The sequence below is a fragment of the Vespa crabro genome, chromosome 7 (genome assembly GCF_910589235.1).
Source record: "Vespa crabro chromosome 7, iyVesCrab1.2, whole genome shotgun sequence".
Taxonomy (NCBI): Eukaryota; Metazoa; Arthropoda; class Insecta; order Hymenoptera; family Vespidae; genus Vespa; species Vespa crabro.
The window spans coordinates 682,501-703,543 of record NC_060961.1 but is presented as its reverse complement, the minus strand read 5'-3'; the positions used below and the strand labels follow the sequence as shown (position 1 = coordinate 703,543).

Sequence of the window (21,043 nt, the reverse complement as noted above, 5' to 3'; positions counted from 1 at the left end):
CAATTCGATCGATGAAGTTTCGAATTGAATTTACTCGTCTTAGCTCGCGACTATTTTCGGTAAAGTTGTCGGAACAATCTCACTCTGACTGATAAAATGTTTAGGTGAGTCTTGAACGAACAAGACTGAGAGAAGTAGTAGAAGTAAGTAGATGGTTCGTTGAAAAGTTATCGTAGAAAAGTGTGTACGTAAAATGTAATAAAGGGAGCTTTGCGAGTAACACAGCAAATGGAAGGCTTGCGTCTGCGGAAGTTGCTTCACGAAAATCAATAAACCGTCGATGCACGTGGAAAATATCTTTGGAGGCGACAGTTATACGACAAGATGGCGGATGGGGTAGAGGCAGACAGGCGAGTAGAGAAACAAGCGTGCAGTCGTGCGGGATATGATCGATGAGCTAATCGACCGTTCCAAGTTACTGTAGTATCTTTAAGAAGTTAACAAACACCATTGCAATTTTTTAAAACCAGGTAAACTCCTCTCTCTCTCTCTCTCTCTCTCTCTCTCTCTCTTTTTTACGATCGAACAACGGAGATAAGTTACTTTTGATAGTTCAAATTATTGTACAGAATGTGTACGCGTTGAATTATTTCTTGTATCGAAAGAAAAAAAAAAAAAAAAAAAAAAACAGAAAATTTATATGGGGATTCGAGCGACATTTGAAAAGTGAAATAAATTTTTTTTCGCTTGACATTCTGTGTCTGAAGTAATTATACGTATGCATATACGTACAGAGAAAAATCAGTTGAAATAGAACATTTTCTAACGCAAGTTTCACCATGACAATGTCACTAACGACAAAGCTTTTAGATCGGGGAATATGAGAAAGCGAAAAAACGTAGTCAGACGTATGTGTGCGGATTAAAGTGCCGTTGGCAAATGGCAGTCGGATAAAGATCGTAAAAGGCCGGTACCGTCGTTGCATTGCATCAACGTCGTCGTCGTCGTCGTCGTCGTCGTCGTCGTCGTCGTTGTTGTCGTTGTCGTTATCGGTTATACGAATAACGTAGACTTGAATATTCATGCATAGAGAAGCCTGAAAAGGACGGCAAAGCGGCGCTTGTTCTATCCACACACACTTGTAGGCAGTATCGCAAGTCGAATGAAACATAAATATGTATGTAACTATGTAGGTTCGGTATCATTAGGCCGAACGACTAATCTACTCGTTCTATAGTTGGACAAACGTAATTCGTGCGATTAAAGTAAGAAAGATGACTCGTATACTTCTACGGCTAACATCTAAAGTACCCTGTGAACGAAGAGATAAGGATAGTAGGTCCTCGGGAAAATAATCGGATCGTCCTTGAACCGGTAAAAGATTTTAACCTAAAACTTCGGATATACTCTTATTCCTTTTGAAAGATATATCCATCGAAAAAGCTCTTTGATTTTTATCGAATCCTTTAAAAGATAGAAACGACTTTTACCGTATAATAATGTCGTTCCTTCATCAAAAGACATCACAACGTTAATTACTCTTCGTACATTTATTCGTTCCTCTTTTATTCTATTTTTTCTTCTTCTTCCATTTTTTTTTTTCTTTTTTTCTCTTGAATGGGAGGAAAATGTGTAGGATTTTGAAAAGGAATGGCAAAGGAAAAAAATTGGATGTCTCCTACGATAGAAGATCGTGCTAAGTTTTAACTTACCTTCAGCAAAATGCTTTTCAGAGAGCAACCAACCCTTTACGTCTGTCCATGTAATTTACTGCCTTCTCCGTCATCTTCTCCTTCTTTGCCTCGTTGCGCTTCACGGTCTTTGTAAAGAGTGAAACTCACGAGGTTCTTTGCGCGTTTTTATAGATAAAATCCGTTGGTTTCAAGCTTAATTACGTCCGTACAACACCGATGCCAGAAGGTTTGCGTGAAAGCTCTCATAATGTCATCGACGATGTGTGTTGCTCCACTCCCCTTCATACAATTTCACGCACCTCCAATCGATTCTATTTTTGGTTCACTCTCACTCACATGGTTTTAATCGTTATCTCATCGCGATCGTGTTTGATGTTAATATCTTCTCGGCGATCTGAAAATATCGTTTAGCCTTTGCCCTCTGCTGTATGGATCGACGTAAAAAAAAATACCAAAAAAAGAAGGAATAAAAAGGAGCAAAAATAATATGGGGATCGGTGGAGGAAAAAAAGCTTATACATTTTAACGATGAACGAGAAAAAATAGATGAATCAACAAACCGAATCCGAAGAAAGCTTTCGTTATTTTTAAAAGCAAACTAAACTTGACGGAGACTGTTCGTTTCACCGTACGTACATACGCATACAAACTTCGTTCGTATAAATGGACAGCCTTGTAGAAATACAATCCGATGGCTTAGTACTGGACGAAGATTCTTTTAAAATTGAATGCAATGTTCTTGGTTGAAGTGAAAAATTCAACTCGTAGTAAATAGGTAAATCTTTCCTATTGCTCCTGCATAGTAAATATCGTTCGAAATGGAAAGAATGTAAATGATTAAGTGGCTCGTTTAAGGTCAAGTTCAAGTATTAAATTTGAAATCGTATTGTTCCGCGGTTATTGCTTGCAACGTAGTAATTACGATTTTAATTACAATCGAACGCATTTTACTGAGATACACCGGTGAATTTACCACTATGATGCACGTTTCCTAGAATACCTGTTGCCCATTTCAAATGGTATCCCTTATACCTAAGATAAATCCTATTTTACAAGACTAATCTCGTTACAAGCTCACGTTCTCGCGAATATTAAAAGCAAACGCGATCTGGATTTGGTTTCGTTGTATTAGTTCGGCCAACAGGAAATGCAATTTCTAGAGATATCCTAGTACCCGAGTGCTCGTCAAATACATTTTGTTTTAAACTCGTACTATTTTATGAATCATTAATATACCTGCAGAAGAAATGGAAAGATTCGAAAGTGGAATCTTTCGATGTTCTTTCGCGTTATCGTTATGAATGAAATCATAAAAAGAAAAAAAATGGTTGTGATGAAACAAAATAAGTAACGGGTACGTGAGACTCTTATCAACGAGGAGCACTTTAAGGTAACTCCGTGTGTTTAGCTTTTACGCTTTACCTTCGAGCTCGTTCTCGACAAGAGCACATGGGGTGTTTGCGTTAGCGAGCAAACACGTTTTGGTACTGTCAACGCCAGCCAATTCTTTCGTACATACATTAGCCTTTATCACCTATGTATATTTTCATTCTTTATCTCGACGATCTTTTGACGCTCTTAAAGAATATATTTTACTTTTATAAAAATACGCATTATTAAATTTACATATAGACAATATATATTTCTATAAAAAACGAATTTTACAAAATTGTTGGAATTTTTTTTCCTTTTCTTCTCTTTTCTTTTTTTCTTTTTATTTCGTTCTTTATCGATTATTCGTTAGTAACAAAGAAAGATAAGATTATATCGTCAACGCGTGGCATAAACATTAATTTGCATATTATCGAATGACTACATGTACTCGAGTTTCTAACACTCGGTGAATAATTTATACGAGGCTAAGCTAAAGTTTTATTCGAAATAACCCGCGAAGACGTAAATACGAATTAGCTCCTCTAGATGGCCAATTATTCGAGATAATTTTGTTTGCAATTGGAAATTATAGATATTATTTTGTATGAAAAATAAATGGAAATCAAGAGGGAATACGTAAAATATCGATATTTCGATTTAATGTTATTAAATAAATCGATGTCAATTTTTCTTAGTATTGCCGATTAGTTTAGCAATCGTAAACGTCGATTGCCGTCTGTTCGGATTCTCTGAGGGTAGAAATTAATAATGATTGATCGTTTGTTAGATGAAATCGATGAAAATATACGTTCACATTGTTATTCGTATCGCGTAGGTGGGTATTTGCTATGTATGTGTATATCTCTTGTCTGTGGATGGCAGCACGTAGAAAGCTTTCGGGGAAATTCGTTATATTGTTATATTTGTAATAACGAGCCAATTTATACATGACATTACAAAGAGAGGGAGAGAGAGAGAGAGAGAGAGAGAGAGAGAGAGAGAGAGAGAGAGAGAGAGAGAGAGAGAGCACTTGCAATATGAGAATATACCGATGATAATAATGCGTGACAATTTCCATCTTCTAGCCTTCCTGAATTTGGCTGACCCTTTTGAAAATGAGGCTATTATGACAGAACCAATTTATCCCGCTATCTCGAGCAACGACAACGTCAATTTCGAACGAACTATGTCAAACTATTCGCATAACTTCTCTCGATTTCTTGCAATAGCGCCATAGCACGACCGAGTGTTTTCATCTTGTTACATTCGTACTTAATTTTCCACAAGATTTGCCATGTTTCTATGGAACGGTCGAGAACATACATACGTGCATACATACATATATATCCCTCGAGGACGCGGCGTTTTTGTCGTTCGTCCATATTCATTTGTTTTTGGAAATTTCCTTGGAAATAAAGACGAATCATTCGACCCAATTGATTTTATCAGCTCGTATTTATCAAGGTCGAGATGCTCTTGGATAATATTTTTTTCTTTCCTTGTCGTTCCTATCCATTTAAATGAAATTACTCAAACATTTGATAAATTCGATAAAGAGAAACAATTATGTGAAGATCACTTTGATTTTCTTTCTCTTTAAGGAAAACGTTCTTGATTTTGGGTAAAGCTCGTCTCCATTGTTTGACTTCCTTTTCGTACGAACTGTGGCTAGCATTCGACCAACACAATACACATTGTGACGGAGTCTATGAAGGATTTTCCATCCTCCCTCTATAGGATCTCTTTATCCTTTTCAGTCACGTACTAACGGTAACAAACAAAACGCTAGAAATGAATTTCCAAATAACGAACTGTATCCGAAACCTAAACCGATTCATCGTTCCCTTTCATCGTCATTCTATTAATTTCTAAAAGTTTCTTGCATGGTTGAAAGCGAAAGAGAGAGAGAGAGAGAAAGATGTAGAGAGAGGTAAAGGAAATACGTTTGATCATGAAAGTATCAAAGTTGTCGACTAATCAATTACCTTCGCATCAACGGAGACTCCATTTGCCTTGATCGGATACAATAATTCTCAAGTGACACTCTTTCGATATTTCTTCTAACGTGTACGGAACATACTCGAATTGAAATAGGGAAACGAGAAGGTAGTGTTTAAAGTCAAGCTTAAAATCAAGAACGACAACATAGACAAGAAAAGGAAGTTTACCAATTATTCAGCATATAATAAATTAAATTTATGTTAAATATTCATCTTTTGAATTCGTACAGATTAATCCTAGTTTCAATTATTTACAATTAGTAAATTATATCTGTGAATTATATTCGATCGTTTAAATAGTTTTTTAAACTATTACTACTATTAGGGTTAAAAAAAAGATTCGTACAGAGAGATCGTCGATGGAGCGACAAAGATTGAATTTGAAGAATGTAAGAAAGAAGAAGAAAAAAAAAACTAAATACGTATAATAATATTTTCGAAATTGTATCGATTATTACGATTCAGGTTGAGTGTTGGTCGGTGGTCGAGGCAATAAAATCCTGAGTAATAAACTGACGAATCGCTTTAAAGTCAATGAAATGTCGGTCCTCTGCCGTAAAGTCAAATAGAATCGCTAGCTCCTCCAGCGAGTACACGTTATATCATGAAACGAGGAAAGGAAACCTGTTGCTCTCTCTCTCTCTCTCTCTCTCGCTCTCTCTTTCTATCTATCTATTTATCTATCTATCGCGTTTCGGCTCGATATATCGAACAGAGAGTAGAAAAACAAGCTCCTCCGTTATTTTCGTCCATTAACGAGTTACGGCTCGTTGAAAATTTCTTTATTAAACATCGATATTACAAACCTAGCCATCGAAGAACTCGATAAATTTGACAAAGTTACGAGGCTGGTCGTTCGACCGAACTTGCGTTTGTCTTATAGATAATAAATAATATCGTCGGACGAGGGGTTGCGTTCCCATACCCCTATATATATATATATATATATATATATATATATATATATATATATATATATATTACGATATAACGTAATTTTGTTTGAAAGTTAACTGAATTGGAAAAAGTCGCAAGAGAAAAATCTTGAATGTTAAGATAAAAAGAATTTATAAGGCTTAGATGAAACGTCGTAGTACGCAGCATTGTATCGTGCTATTAGCTAATTTTGAGAAAGGAAGAAAAAGAAAAAAATGATCATTGAGTTTAAGCCAAAATAACTCGGTCAATTGGCTCTTACGGGTCATGCTAATTTATTTTTTTGTAAATAAACATGAAAGGACGTAAAAGAGAAGGTTCTCTTTCATTTTCTCTCTCTCTTTCTCTCTTTTATTTTGCTTTTTTCTATAGCATAGAGGAAGAATATATACGTACATATATATATGTATATATATATATATATATATATCACGCACAGAATGGATTTAATTTCGTGGCCTCTTTGAGAAGTAGCATGATTAATCGCAACTATGACGGTAAGGCGTTGCAACTTGTTAAGAGTTCTCGTACATTTGGCAATCCCTCAAAACGCAATTTTCCTTTCATTTACGTGTGATAATCGTAAAGCTACTTTTAAACTTAATTAATTATACGGCATTAGTCGAATCGTTCGATAAATCGACGACGAGAAATCGATCCTCGTTACAATAATTGACAATGATTTCAATTATGGATTTTCTAGTCGCGTCTCCTTTCATCCTGTTTATCCTATTATCAAATAGGTATTTTCGCTATGATCTTGCCATCTGTCGCAACACATGAGAGATGAGAGAACAAGAGCGTTAAACTCATTAAACTGACTTGGATATTATTATAGATAGATCTAAGCAATCATGTTTGCGTTTATACGTGCTCCATTGTCTACGAGTTTCAATATCGAGCCTGTCCTAGATACAAGATACAATTGTCTTATTAACGATGGAACATCATATATCATACGTTTTCACTTTATACGAATATTCCGTTATAGGTATTCCCCATTACGAAATAGTATCTAAACGTTAACTAAATAGAACAAGTAGCAAACGTTAGGCGACATGCAAATAAGGCTGCATTGTTTCCAAGGAGAAATTCGAAGTATCGAGTTTAATAAAAAGAAGAAAAAATGAAGAGAGAGAGAGAGAGAGAGAGAGAGAAAGAGAGAACAATAAGAAGAAAAAAATAGAAAAAAGGAAGGTAGATCGTTCGATTTTATTTTCATCGTTAGAAATTCGTTCATGTAGCCGAACAAGGACAAGGGGTTCGAGTAATCGATAATTTCGAAAAAAGAGATTGCTCGCTCGAAAATTCACGCTTGAGCTCTGACTAGGATATTTCGTAATGTGTTCCGGCACAGGGACGGCTACGCACATGGAATATTCGTTCTCTTTTGGTTCGAGAGAGAGAGAGAGAGAGCGAGAGAGAAAAAGAGAGAGAGAGAGATAGAGAAAGGGAGATACAGTATATGGAGTTGGCAAGACCCGGACGACGAGGTTGCCGGTGGTGGTGGTGGTGGTGGTGGTGGTGATGATGGTGGTGGCGGTGGAGGCGGTGGTAGTAGTGGTACTGGTGGTGGTAGCTCGGATCGATCCAAACCCCCTCATCTTCCCGAGCTTCCTTTCTCATCCTCTCTCTCTCTCTCTCTCTCTCTCTTTCTCTCTTCTTGCTCTGCTTTGCTCACTACTGGTACTTCCTCATCCAGTCACGTCTCTCTGTTTCTCTCTTTCTCTTTGAGACAGTGGTAGAATCCAACGTGAACAGCTCCACCTCCTTTTCGCTTTACACTTATACAGAGAAACGCGGTAAAAGGTAGGCAGGCAGGCAGGCAAGTAGGAGAATCCAATGTGAATAGGCCAAAGTACGTTCTCTCGTATGACTCGACCGTGGTCTCATGATTATATAGATACGTATCTACTCTACTTCTACGATTGTACTTCCATAGGGTAGTGTCCAAATTCAAACATCTTCGCAAAATGTATTAGACACGTTTTCTCTCTCTCTCTCTCTCTCTCTTTTTCTTTCTGCTCTTCTTTAACAACCCGCTGCGTTGCACGTAGGTAAGCTACTTTCATGGAGTATCGAAGGGAATTGAATAGAAAATCCTTCTCTCTCTCTCTCTCTCTCTCTCTCTGTCTCTCTCTCTCTTCCTTCCTCCTCTTCTAATAGAGCACCGGTGTCAGTGTAATCTACACTTAACGCGAGAACGACGGCCTGTTGCTTTTCAAACGACTTGACTCGATGATACATAAGCGTGAAAAGAAGATCGAACGGAGTATAGAAAATCGAAGAGAAAAATCGAATCCTAAGGATTTACGAGGATTTCCTTCGTATCAATCTTCCCCTGCTCCCATCCCACTGCGATTCTTCTTACTTGCCCGCCGTCTGAGTGACTACTCGTTTGCCTGCTATGGCTTCGATAAGCTAGGGACGACGGAAATATAACTTATTTTTATGGTATTTCGACTTTGTTCTATCATAGTTAACCTTTGACGTTGCTGAAATTTTTCGGTTGAATTCTTCCTTTCAACACGAAAAGAATTTTCTTCTGTGAAATTTTTGCAAGAGAAAAAGATTGCTTTTGAGCTATCGGCAAAAATCGATATTTTGTTATTCGTCTTGCTTCCTTTTTCTTCTTTTTTTTTTTTTTTTTTATTTTTCCTTTGTTTTCTTGTATTTTATTGTAAACCCTCCTCTAGGCTCCTCCTCCTCATCTTTTTCTTTTTTTGTTCTTTTATTCAGTATCTATCAATTCAATTCTTCTTCGAATAAGCTCGCAGCTGATACTTTCTGAACAAATTCGTTCATTACACTCACGAACGCAGAACGTTAAGCTCTTTCAGATGTAAAACGAGCTAATGAAATATCAATCGAGACGTTTAATCGATCTTCTAACGATTCCATTATTCTAATCGGGATCGATGCGGTTCCTACTTTCTCAAAGTCCAATCGACGCTTGGAATTTTCTTATCTCCCATCAATCCTCTCCATCATCAATCTCAACGAAGGAAGTTCACTGAGAGTCGATCGCGAACTTAGGTGAAACTATATTCTTTCAAGAGTATCATCTCCTTTAAAGCTCCCTGATACTCGAATGTATCGTGTCTATATATCGCCTCTTAATGGCACTCGATACCATCTAGAATGTCTTCTACTCCTCGAATGAGAACTCGAACGATCACATAGAATAGAAGTACGCGAGAGAATTCGTCGAATCGTCTGGCATATATAGGATGGTCCACTCGAGATATTTTTGCAATCTCTCCTGAGACACGATTCTTATGATACTACGTACGTTCCAATGTATTGAGAACTTCTGAAAGATCACTATAATAAATTACATTTGTCGAAAGTGCACGAAAAATATTTCATAGATGATCCCAATTATATTTCATTTGGACAATGGAATTATTCGAAAATGAATGATTTGTCATTAATTAACGAAATAAATATGATCGGAGAATTCAGGCAAATTTGATGTAGACGAGGCTATATAGCCTTTGATATCGCGCGGATCGAAGTTAACCGGGCAACAGGATTAATGCTAAGAAATTCCGTACCCGTCTGTTTGGAATACCGATATTTCGAATATTCCTGATTGTTCAACTGGCTGAAACCGAGTATATTCCGCGGACGTGCTTATACGACTAATAGGATTAATCATCATTGATTTCGTACCAATACTTGATTACACGGGTTTGATATAATATCGAGGTATGTGTATTTACAAGTTACGTGATTTGTGCTTTTTCTTTGAAGGATTAATGAATTATATCGGTACGTCGAATTCGAACGAATCTATTGAATTAAATACAGAGGATTTATAGCTTATGTTGCGTGTATATCAAAGAAAGGTTACAACGTTTTACTTTTTAATTGAGTAACCTTTAAATATCGTATATAATGTGTTCGAACATTTTATCGTTTGGGCAGAGACAGCGCGGTTTGAAAGAATACTTACGTGTTGGTTCGTTATAAAAAAAAATATATAAAATAAAATCAAAAGAAACATGAAAAATTATTGAAACGCATCCATCGTACCGTGTTACGTCGTATTTTGTTTTTCTTCTTTTTTTTTTTTTTTTTTTTTTTTCCTATTCCCGTTCGTTTTTGAAGAGGATACGCGAAAGCGAGTTGACTTCATATCCATTAAGATTTACAAGCGGCATATCTGCTTGCAAAAATGAAGGTTTCGCGCGGTAGAGACGTCAACTAGGACGGATAATGACGATGGAAGTGTCCATTAAGTTTAACGATATACCGTTGCTTCTTGGCAACGAATATAAAAGCACGATCATGGGCCTCGAGTAGAGTCGTTACGAGGGAAACGCTTGAATTTATGCGTTTAAAAGCAATCATCGACGAAATCGTACGTTTTTGCTATTAAATAGAGGAAGAAGAAGAAGAAGAAAAACGATGTTATAAATTATTCAGCGAGAATTTAACGAACAAATTCTAGTCTAATGTACCTTTATATACCATTTATTATCTTCTTCTTGCTAATTACACTATATAAGCATTAATTCCCGTTCGAACTTTTTAGTTCCACCTTTTTAGACATTACTTTCTTTGCTTGGCCAAAGTTAATCACCGGCGGGATGAATTTTTCTTTTTCCTATTTGATTTTAATATCTCGAAAGGATTTTCCAGATCGGGAAACGAGCGGAATGCGAAGATTTTCGCGAGATTCTTCCTATTTCTCGAATAATTAAGACACTGATCGTAAGAACGGACGAATTCCAATTCAATGTCGAATATTTGATATAGGTGTGCATAGTATATACGTACGCGTACGTACGTAGGTAAAGGTCTAATCTCACCTACTTCATTTACCCGTTTAAAAATAAAATTTCATTTACATTTTCAAGCAGTTTTTAGCTTATCATCCAATCTCGTTAAGTAGAAATTCTTTATTCAGGAAAAAATTTTCCATTCAATTACAAAGTCGCAACAACGTGGACATACCGTATAAATTTCAACGCAAATGGACTTTCCGTTTGAGTTTCAAAACGTTTAGCGTTTGACACCAAACGGCACGAATCGATTTAAAATATAAGAAATTAAGGGCGATTTAAAAACAGGAGGATGAAAAAACGGAAGGAAAATAACGTTTGGTTGTTATTATGTTGTGTGGCAATTAATCATGATAATACGCTTGTAAAATGTGATCAACATAAAAATATAACAGGTCTCTTTACGTTGATAATAAATTAAAGGCATACCGCCCGATAATGCCTTCCGTGAGACATCCGAGGCGACGTTAGCACGGCGTAACTTCTTTGTCGTCTTAACTTAACTCAACTCAACTCAACTTAACTCAAGATGCTTCATTTACGGTGACTTCAACGTCGCGGATAATTAAAGGAGGAAGTCAACGTCGAGAGCGACGACGTTAACCGATTAATTAACCTGACAAATCGATTATAGTAAGTACATACGCGTGAATCGATGAAAATCAAAGTGGTAAGAGTTAATTATTATTTCCAACATTTTTCATGAGATCAATTTTTCTGATCTTCCGTACTTACATAGACACATTGCTAGAATATACGTTTGCGACAAGATAGTGACATTAAACTTGTTGTTTCATTTATCATGCGTTTCATAAAACGTCAACGCCAGATAGTCGTAAATCTCCGACGAATATCGTCCCATAATATGCAAATACAAGCAAACGAAAATTTTCTGGATACCTATTTGTCCGAATCCCGTAGACGCACGTTCGCCGTTGATGAAACATTACGCATACGAAATTGAAAAGAAAAAAAAAAAAAAAAAAAAGAAAAAGAAAAGGAATGACTATAACTCACATCGTAATAAAATTTATATCATCAAATAGATGATAAATTATAAATGGCAATTCTTAAGAGCTCGATGTTTTCTTTAATAGAACAAGTGTACTATTTCAAAAGCAGTTCGATAGAAACGAAAACGGTGCATATCGAGATAACTTGTCAGAAAATATAGTTCCTCTCCTATCGATTCTTACTTTACGCTTATGGCGAGATAACGAAAATACGAGACTATTACGAATGAATTTTAGTGCGATCGATTATAGGAACGTGAGAAGTGAGCCACGTTCGTGAACAAATTTAACTATGTGGGCCGCAGTAACCAGATCGTTGGAAATACTCGTTGCCTTCTTCGAATATTACACGACCAGGTAAGAACGCAAACATAACCGATTTAATTGATCGGACGCGGACGTGGCGATGCGAAATTATTGAAACACGTTTGATCATTTGCTTCTCGATTGAATTCAATCGAGAATTTGTTGAATTATTATTTATTTACGATATGCGCATTAACGAAATAACATTAAGCCTTTTACGAAAAAGGAAATATTATCTGCGATGGAAAGATGATCTTATTTAAGGATCATTAAAAAAAAAAAAAATATAATAATCCTTTGTTTTACGTTGACTACTCCGTTATATCGGAATTGTAGGTATGGTGGAAGGAGGAGAAGGGCCGGGGGGGAGTTATTCCTACGTTGGTTATAAAATATATTGAAATTCCATTCGATATCGGACTACATAGGATCCGTACAAAACAGATGTGATATTGCTGAATTAAGTTTGGACAGTTATCGTTTGGTCGAAAGTTCCTCTTTGCGAACGATTAACTTCGAAGAGAAGATAATAATTCTTCGAATAATCCTTGAAACTTTAAAGAAGATAGGTAATACGTACTCTTTGTCTCGTTCTTAATCTAAACCAATGTCGAACTCCCGATCCATCGATCTATCATGGTTAGTGAATCTTCTGAGAGATACTTTGAAAAAAATACTTCGTCATAGATTCCACCTCCGTTCTGAACTTTTTTTTTATGAAACACTTTCCATCCTTCTCTTTTCTCATCAGCGAGTATGAACAGAGGGGAGGATGCGAAAGAGATAATGGGAGAGAATAAAAAACGCGAAGGAACGTGTTCGCTCGAAGCTCGAGTAACACTCTTGGAATTAAATGTAAATTGCTTTCTTTTTTCTCCTAGGGAATTTATTGAGAGGAACAAAAAAGAAAAAAAAAAAAAAGAAAAGAAAAGAAAAAAAAGAAAAGCGAAGAAAAGACACACAGCTCTGACACGCACCCTGTCACTTATTTATCAGCACCTTCATGAGCATCTCTTTTGACAGCACAGATTTATCCATTAATCTTCTTAAGCACAAAAGAACGATTTTTATTTCTTCTTAATTATCATTGTTTGTTTGTAGAAAAATAAATGACTTGTTAAAAAATGCTTAAATGCCTGCCTATCTGTTTCACAGCATTTATTTATATCTATTTCTAAATCTCTCTATTTATGTATTCGTCTCTCTACCGATGGCAAGAAATTGAAGGACTTATATTGTTCCGACTAACGGGGCTCGCTGTTTCGACCATTTAATTAATTAATCATTAATCTTTTTCTGTTTCATGCACCATTTCACTGTAACAATTGGAATGCAGAGCGCAGTTGGAGTAAGTATCACGAACCCTCGAGTATTTTACGAGTATCTTAATTGACGTGTCCTTCTCTCTGTTTCTTCTACTACTTCTACTAATTCTATAGCTATTACTTCTTCTTCTTCTTATTCTTCGTCTTATTCGTCTATTTCTACATCTACTTCTACATCTAGTTCTTTCTCGCTGTCTCCTTCTTCGACCACTCTAACTCTAACCGAATCTTTTCTCTCACAAAAAGAAGTAACATCTTTTTCGGCTTCTTACGATCGCTTTAGTTTCCGCCAGTCGTTCTGAAACTTTTCTTCTATATCTCCTTAGATCAATGTGTATAGATTTGGTACGATACTTTTCAACTTGTCATCTTTTTTTCGTCTTTTTTTTTTTTTTTTTTTTTTTCTTTTACTTTTCTCTATACTCCGTTGTTCCAACAGAGGTCACGTACTTCAACGTCTCACTTCTCCTTCGTTGTTTTCTCTTCTTCGTATTTTTTCTGTATTTTTTTTTCCTTTTTGGTATTTTTATACACATATACACAGGCACACTTTGCACAGATAGAAAACACATTGTATTCCTCGTAAGCATGCCTTGTTCGGAAATATATGTGGGTGTATTTGTCCGCGCCCGTTTATTTTCTAAGCGTATCTCTACTTTGTCTTTCGTATTTTCACAATTATCTGTATGTACTTCTCTCTCTCTCTCTCTCTCTCTTTCTATTATTCTGTTTCTCTTAACTCCAATCTCGAGCACGATTCCGCATGGCCTACTATGTCAGAGAAGTTCTTAAACATCGACGTATGAGATACGAGCAAGTGCGAGACAGATTGTTCGGTCAAAGTCATAAAACTTAGTTGCTTTTGTATCAGAGAAATAGATAGATAGAGAGTATTTGTTTCTATGTGCGTGTGGAAAAGACGGAAAGAGAAAGAGAAAGAGAATATGAGATAAATAGATAAGGAGAGAGAGAGAGAGAGAGAGAGAGAGAGAGAGAGAGCTATTCAACTCTTCACCGCAAGAGTCTTACTAACGCAGAAGTTGGAAACGATAAATCCCCTCCCGCTGCTGTTTCCTACAACCTCCAAATGCCAATTAAATGTAGGCGAGAACACGCTTCCGACACGTTTCTCTCTCTCTCTCTCTCTCTCTCTCTCTCTCTCTCTCGCACATACACACACATTTTGACGAACGAAAGAGATGATTTCAACTGTGATATATCAATCTACACTTGAGAGAGAAAGTAAGAGAGAGGAAACTAGCCAAGTTTAATCTTTTTTCACAATCTACGTAGACATATGTATACATAAATTCCATTTTGAAAATGGCAGGAGAATCAATACATTGCGTTTATTAAATTGTACTAGATCTTAAAATCGACAGGAGCTAAACGTTTATCCCGTTTTCTATGGATTTAACAGAGTAGTAGAGGATGATTTAACGAGGACAGCAGGATTTATCGTTGATTTAGTCAACGTTATAGAGCACAAGGATTATTAGAGAACTAGACGAAGAAAATGTTGAATAAGATAGAGGATGTGTATCCTTGTCTCGTAGGAATCAATTAAATTCAACGATGGGTAGGAACATGCCACATGGGCTCGTGGTTATTCGCTTAGATATAGTTTCGCATACGTGGTCACCGGAGCTGATAGCTTATTAGCTAGACGTGGTTCACATTACGTTCCTCGTTGGTTAACCTTCGACATGTTCATGTATTAGTTTCCATCTACTCGCATGTATCGCGTTCGATCCCATCTATTCCTTGTTATTCTTGAAAATAAAAATTATTTCCAACGAGGACAGTTTATATCGTTGCTCGATACATTGTTAAATTGATCGTAATAGAAAAAAAATATATATATATATACATTTAATATTTCTAATTAATAATGGACAGAGCGACAGCGAGAGAGAGAGAGAGAGAGAGAGAGAGAGAAAGAGTGCAAAAGAGAAAAAAAATCATAAACTCTGAACTCGTTAAATAAGAATGAATGAGATGGAAACTTTACAAAGACCTTATCCATTAGCGTCTCTCGATCCTCTTCGTTATTTTAAGCTTAGGTCTATTACATTATATGACCAAGGTTAATGGACGAAAGTAATTGATCCGAAAGTAAGCCAGTCGATCAAGGAAATATAGAAGGGACGCGATCGAGCACCGGGTCGAAATGATATAATTAAAATATATTCTAGAATTAGAACTTCCTACGAATGAAAAAACATTAGCCTTATTACCTTTTATTCATTTTTATATCTTATCAACTTCCATTACTATCACCATCATCACTCGAGTCATATTTAATATTTTAAACAGAATTCTTTTAGAAATAACTCGTAACGTGGCATCTTTTATTGTCTCTACTTTCGAGATATGATGAGTTGTGTTACGATTAAAGAATACGATTTAAAGTTTCTTTCACATTTTTATTTTATCCTTTTATCTCGTATATAGGTATTATCCATTTCACACAGATATACCAACCAATCGTATTATCTCGTATAAGTCTAACTCGCACGTGGTAAAATGTAATCGATTCTTCGAGTCGCGTCCGATAATCCGGTTGACTGGCAAAGAGAGAGACCAATCCCAGTGATACGCATCTGTCTCCTTCGAAGACAGCAAGATGAAGCGATCGAGGTGATCCACGTCCGTTAATCCATTTCTATTGACGTCGTAGCTTCTAAAACTGGGCGATCGATCCTCTATATTGAGTTTAATACATACTATATATTTACGGTCACACATATGTATATATATATTTGTGTTTATTTACATTCATCCATTTATATACATATATTTCTCATTTAATATAAGATCCATCTGGTGAGTTATTTAGTTATTTTTCTTTTTTTTTTCTTTTTTCCTTTCTGGAAATTTTGTTCTCCATATCCCTGTGCTAGCGTAACTTCGTATATATATATATATATATATATATATATATAGTAACAGGAAAAAACGTTCGAGCTAACGTCGGTTTAACTCGAATTTCGAGATAAGCTCAACCAGCTTCGTCCAGACAGCCAGACATTTTCTGTTCACGTTCGAAACGAAATTCACAGACGGAAACGATAAATTCTCCTTAGTTGAATCTACTTTTTCAAGGAAGGATGGACGTGAGTGGTACTCTTCTTTTTTTTTTGGATTTATTATGAGAGTGGTTCGATGATACTATCTCAGATCACGCTTGCTTGTCTGAAGTAGATTTTGTAACGTATATAAGGAGAGATTGTATTATAAGTTAAGATAGAAACACCCACAGCCAAAAAAAAAGAAATAAAAAAAAACGAAACTTATTACATAGATTAGAAAATTTATGCATGTTCCGGCATGTTAGTGATTAGATAACGTGTTATAGATAGCATTTTTATTTTGTATTCTTGTTATACAAGACGTTGAAACCAATGGAAAAAGGTTTTCCATCAGATTTCGTTCTATATACATATATTTACATTTTTTATAGGTATTATAAAAAAGATAATGTATTATAGAAAAATTCAATTATCTTCACATATTCGAATCCAACATCTACGTTTCTTTATTAATACGAGACAGAAGAATAATCGAATATCCTCTTTTCCGAGAATCCTTTTTCAATATTAACTTTCTTCGCGCGTGCATAAGAGATTTTTGTGATATGAAAAAAAAAATAGCTATGAAAAAGTGCTTGATCCTGCTTATAATATAACAGAGTAAGAAAGAATGTATTTCTCGTACGAACAAATATTATACATTTTCATTCGGTGCATGATCCACCATGATGCTTTAACGAAATAATTCAACAGGAAAAAGAAAAAAAAAACAAAAAGGAGTAAAAATGAAAGAAAAGAAAGGAAAAGGCTTTTCCAAGGAAGTAGAATAGTTTTCTTTCGAAATAGAACGAGAAAATGGAAATGATGTTCTCTCACTGAAGCTCTCGTGGATTCGCATATTCTCATCGCATGCGTGCACGTGAAGAAAAGGAAAAGATGAAGGCAGAGAGAGAAAGGGGTGGGGGAGGGAGGGAGAGAGAGAGTGAGAAAAAGAATTTTTGCGGTGAGTCGATAATAACGGGGCGAGGTGGTCGTCGTTATCGTTGAACGCCGTAGGCGTCGACTCGCGAGAAATGCAAGAATTCATTCCGTGAGACTTTTAAATAGATACGCACGACCACAATATGGCGTCGTGGATTCGCGTGCAACGAGTGTTTTCAACTCGACGTGTTGAACAAAAGGAGACTTCGTGAACATATAACTGGCATTCAACACGCACTCTTTCTTTCTCTCTCTCCTCTCTCTCTCTCTCTCTCCTTTTTAATACTATATCGGATAAAAGAGTATTCGCCAGCTGGTCGAGAACTTCTATCAGCTGATTGTGCGATAAAACGGGACGAGGAGAAAAGAGTGCTGATACTTCTATGTATGTAGGAAAAAAAAAATTTACATAACTTTTGCATAGTTTGTAAATGGTCAATTCGTTCGTTTCTATGAATTTTTTACATTTAAAATTCTTTTTCTTTTTTCTTTTTCTTTTTTCATCTTCTTCTTCTTTCCGTCTCTCGTCGGAATATTTAATTAAATTTTATCTTAGAGTATCATCGATCTTGTAAAGAAAAGAGAAAGGCCAGAAGAAAGAATACTCCGAATTAATATTTCAATATCTTTTCGTCGACTAAACGTGAATTTTTGCCTTGACGATCGGCGAGTATAATAATCAGATATAACGTAAGTACTTACCTTCCAAGAGATCAATCCCAAAAAGAAATGAATTGTATACGGAGCTTGTTGCTTCTCGTAGAGATAGATACATCTAGATAGCAAACATATTTCTTTCATCCTATATAATATATATATATATATATATGTATATAGACTTACATTAATGGCTTCATCATTCCAGCTGGAACGATCGAACGAATCCTCGTTTCATTATCGAAAAGGGAAACTCTCGTTGTTTACGTCGAAGTTCTCTTCCCTTTTCATCGTATGCCAAATTTTGCAAGAACAACGTGGCATATGTCGATAGCCATGTAGAGACAGAGTCAGGAAGGAAACACGTACGCGTGTTATATTGTACATAGTATACTTGTATATAGTATACGTAGGTAGATGGATGAAGCCAATTACGCGAACCGATCGAGAGTTCACCCTTCTTTCTTTTTTCTTTTTTTTTTCTTTTCTTTCATTCATTCGTTCCTTTTGTTTTTAATCCCAGAGAGAGAGAGAGAGAGAAAACGATTAATCCGTATCTCGATATTTCTTTATTATTGTTGCAGAACAACCGGTAGTCCGGCGAGCAAATCGCCGGCTGGCAGCAGTGCCGGTCCAGCTAGTAGTGCAGGTGCAAGTGCTGCCGTAATTGCTCCAGGTAGTGCAAGCAATGTCGGTGCAAGTGCCGAACCACGCACTCCAACGGCTGGACCGCAAAACAAGCAGCTCCAAAATGTTAAAGGAGATCACCCCTCGGTAAAATATTTTTATTGTACTTTTTACTTTTACTTCTATGATACTGGTTGACCGTAAAGACCTCGAGAAAAAACGCGACCCGTTTCTATCCTGGCAAACCCGCAAATTCTATTCTTTCGACCTTACATTCTTTGCGCAATAATCTCAAAGAAGTTTGTAATTATTTAATCTTTTCAAATTCAATAGTTTTCAACCTTTCCACAACAAATTCCTATATTTTTCCTGTAATAATATAGAATGGATATTGATAAATAATAGTAAAACAAAAAAATGAATAATACATATACGAATTTCCATAGTATTTTGTTTATTGCTTCAAGAGACCCAACCTATCAGATTATGTTAATCACTGATATAATTCATATGTTTAATGTTTCTGTCTTTCTCCCTCCCTCTTTTTCTCCTCTCCCTCTCTATTTATCTATTTCACTCGCCATTGCTCGTGGCCCAAGCATATTTAATTAAATTCGTAAATAATGGATAGTACGCATTCCTTTCGCATAGTTTCTGGGTATTATACCGTATTAAAAAGCTCGCTGGGTTTACGAGAATAACCTCCGAGTTATCGATTCTATTTTCTTATCAGTTCTATCGAACCTGGCCACGAGCATTAATTCTGTGATAAAAATAATCTTTTAGATTTTCTTCGTTATGTCACTGTTATGACCTGACCGTTTTTAATTGAAGGAAAACATTATATGTTAATCGATAAAAATATATAATTCGAGAGAGAGAGAGAGAGAGAGAGAAAAGATCTCTTCTTTCGATCAGTCTTGGCTTGTCAGTTTTGTAGTTAACGATCTGTCCGTTCCGATTCGGTTCTCTTATTATCACGACTTTGATACAGTAACAAAATGTGTCTATTACCTAGATTCACCCTGTCATTACACTCAACTCGTTTTCAACCTTTGACCAAGCCATGTCCTGAAGACTATTATATTCCTAACGACAGCCTTTAATTATTGTTAGGACACACTTCATCCATTTGTCAAATAACTTCCAAATGTCAAATTTTCTGTTCTGTCGTTCCAATGAATTAAATAGAATGAATAACTTGGTATTTGAACAGTCACATATTTTCCGAATGCTTTAATCAGCGTACTTATTTATATGTAAATACTTCCTGAATATTACAACCGCGTAAAGTAATAATTCAAAACTCCTTAATATTAATCTTGATATATATATATATATATATATATATATATATATATATATAATATATTAAAAAGACGTAGTAATGTATAGATAATCGCAGTTATAAAAAATAAGACTTATTTTCGAAGAAAATCGCCTTCTTGAAAATAAATCATATACTTACGATTTATATTTACGAGATACGTGACTATGAAATATCGAGTGTAATATTATATCGATAGTATCGCACTCTCTCCTTGGAGAGAATCCTATTAAATTTTTCATGGTCTCCCTGGTCACTCCTTTTATCCATATTTAAAAGACAAATATATCGTATCACCAGGATCAGCTTTGGATGTGACGGTATACGCGCTTTACCTTAAACCTTACCTCAATGATATGAATATAACATGTATTGCTATGTCACGCACGGAACAATTCTTTGTTCTCCTTTTACGTAAAAACACGAACGCAGAAAAAAGTTCTTCTTTGAAATGATGTGTAACTAATGAATTTAAAAACTACGGATGAAATCCTTTTTTTTTTTTTCTTTCATTTTTTTCCTTTATTTTCTATGTCAGTTTTCGTCTCTTCGGACTATATCCTCGAATTTAAATCGTTGCACAATCGATTGACCGCATTTTAAATAGACGACGAACAATGACGCCGATATTCTCCCAGAGATTATCGTGCCAGAATTAGCCTACTTTTATTGCTTTCTTCGAAGAATATTTAAACTCTTAACAAAAGTTTAATAAAAATTATATAAGTTTTTTATTATACCAACGTATCATATTTTCTCCCTAAATACGTTTTATTTACGAATCGAAATTCGTTTCTTTTCATTGTTACAGAAAGCCTTTCTGCAAAGCAGATCCATCTCCTTGGTCGATATGTACATTGATAATTCGGAACCCAGCGAAAGCGTCGGCCAAATTCATTTTAGCCTCGAATACAACTTCCAGAAGACCACGCTCATTCTAAACATCATACAGGTTGGTTATAAATATTGATTATTCTAAAACGTTAACGTAAGTCATCATGATAATGTCAGTTTAATAATCAATTCTTATAAAAGTTTTTT

At 35.7% G+C, this 21,043-nt stretch overlaps 1 protein-coding gene across 20 annotated transcripts in view; it reads left to right on the top strand.

Annotated features, from left to right (window-relative positions):
* LOC124425431 (synaptotagmin-7) overlaps positions 1-21,043 on the top strand; it is a 117,746-nt gene that overhangs the window by 82,119 nt on the left and 14,584 nt on the right. For 12 of the 20 annotated variants that reach the window (XR_006942503.1, XM_046965747.1, XM_046965746.1 and 9 more), the window contains 3 exons: positions 13,390-13,401; positions 18,633-18,822; positions 20,814-20,954. Coding sequence is in view for 19 of the 20 variants with exons in the window: in XM_046965747.1 (XP_046821703.1) it covers positions 13,390-13,401; positions 18,633-18,822; positions 20,814-20,954 (343 nt within the window). In the remaining variant the exon portion in view is untranslated. Of the gene's footprint in view, positions 1-11,984; positions 12,105-13,389; positions 13,402-18,632; positions 18,823-20,813; positions 20,955-21,043 lie in introns of all 20 variants that reach the window. The other 8 variants (XM_046965758.1, XM_046965753.1, XM_046965754.1 and 5 more) reach the window with 5 other exon arrangements.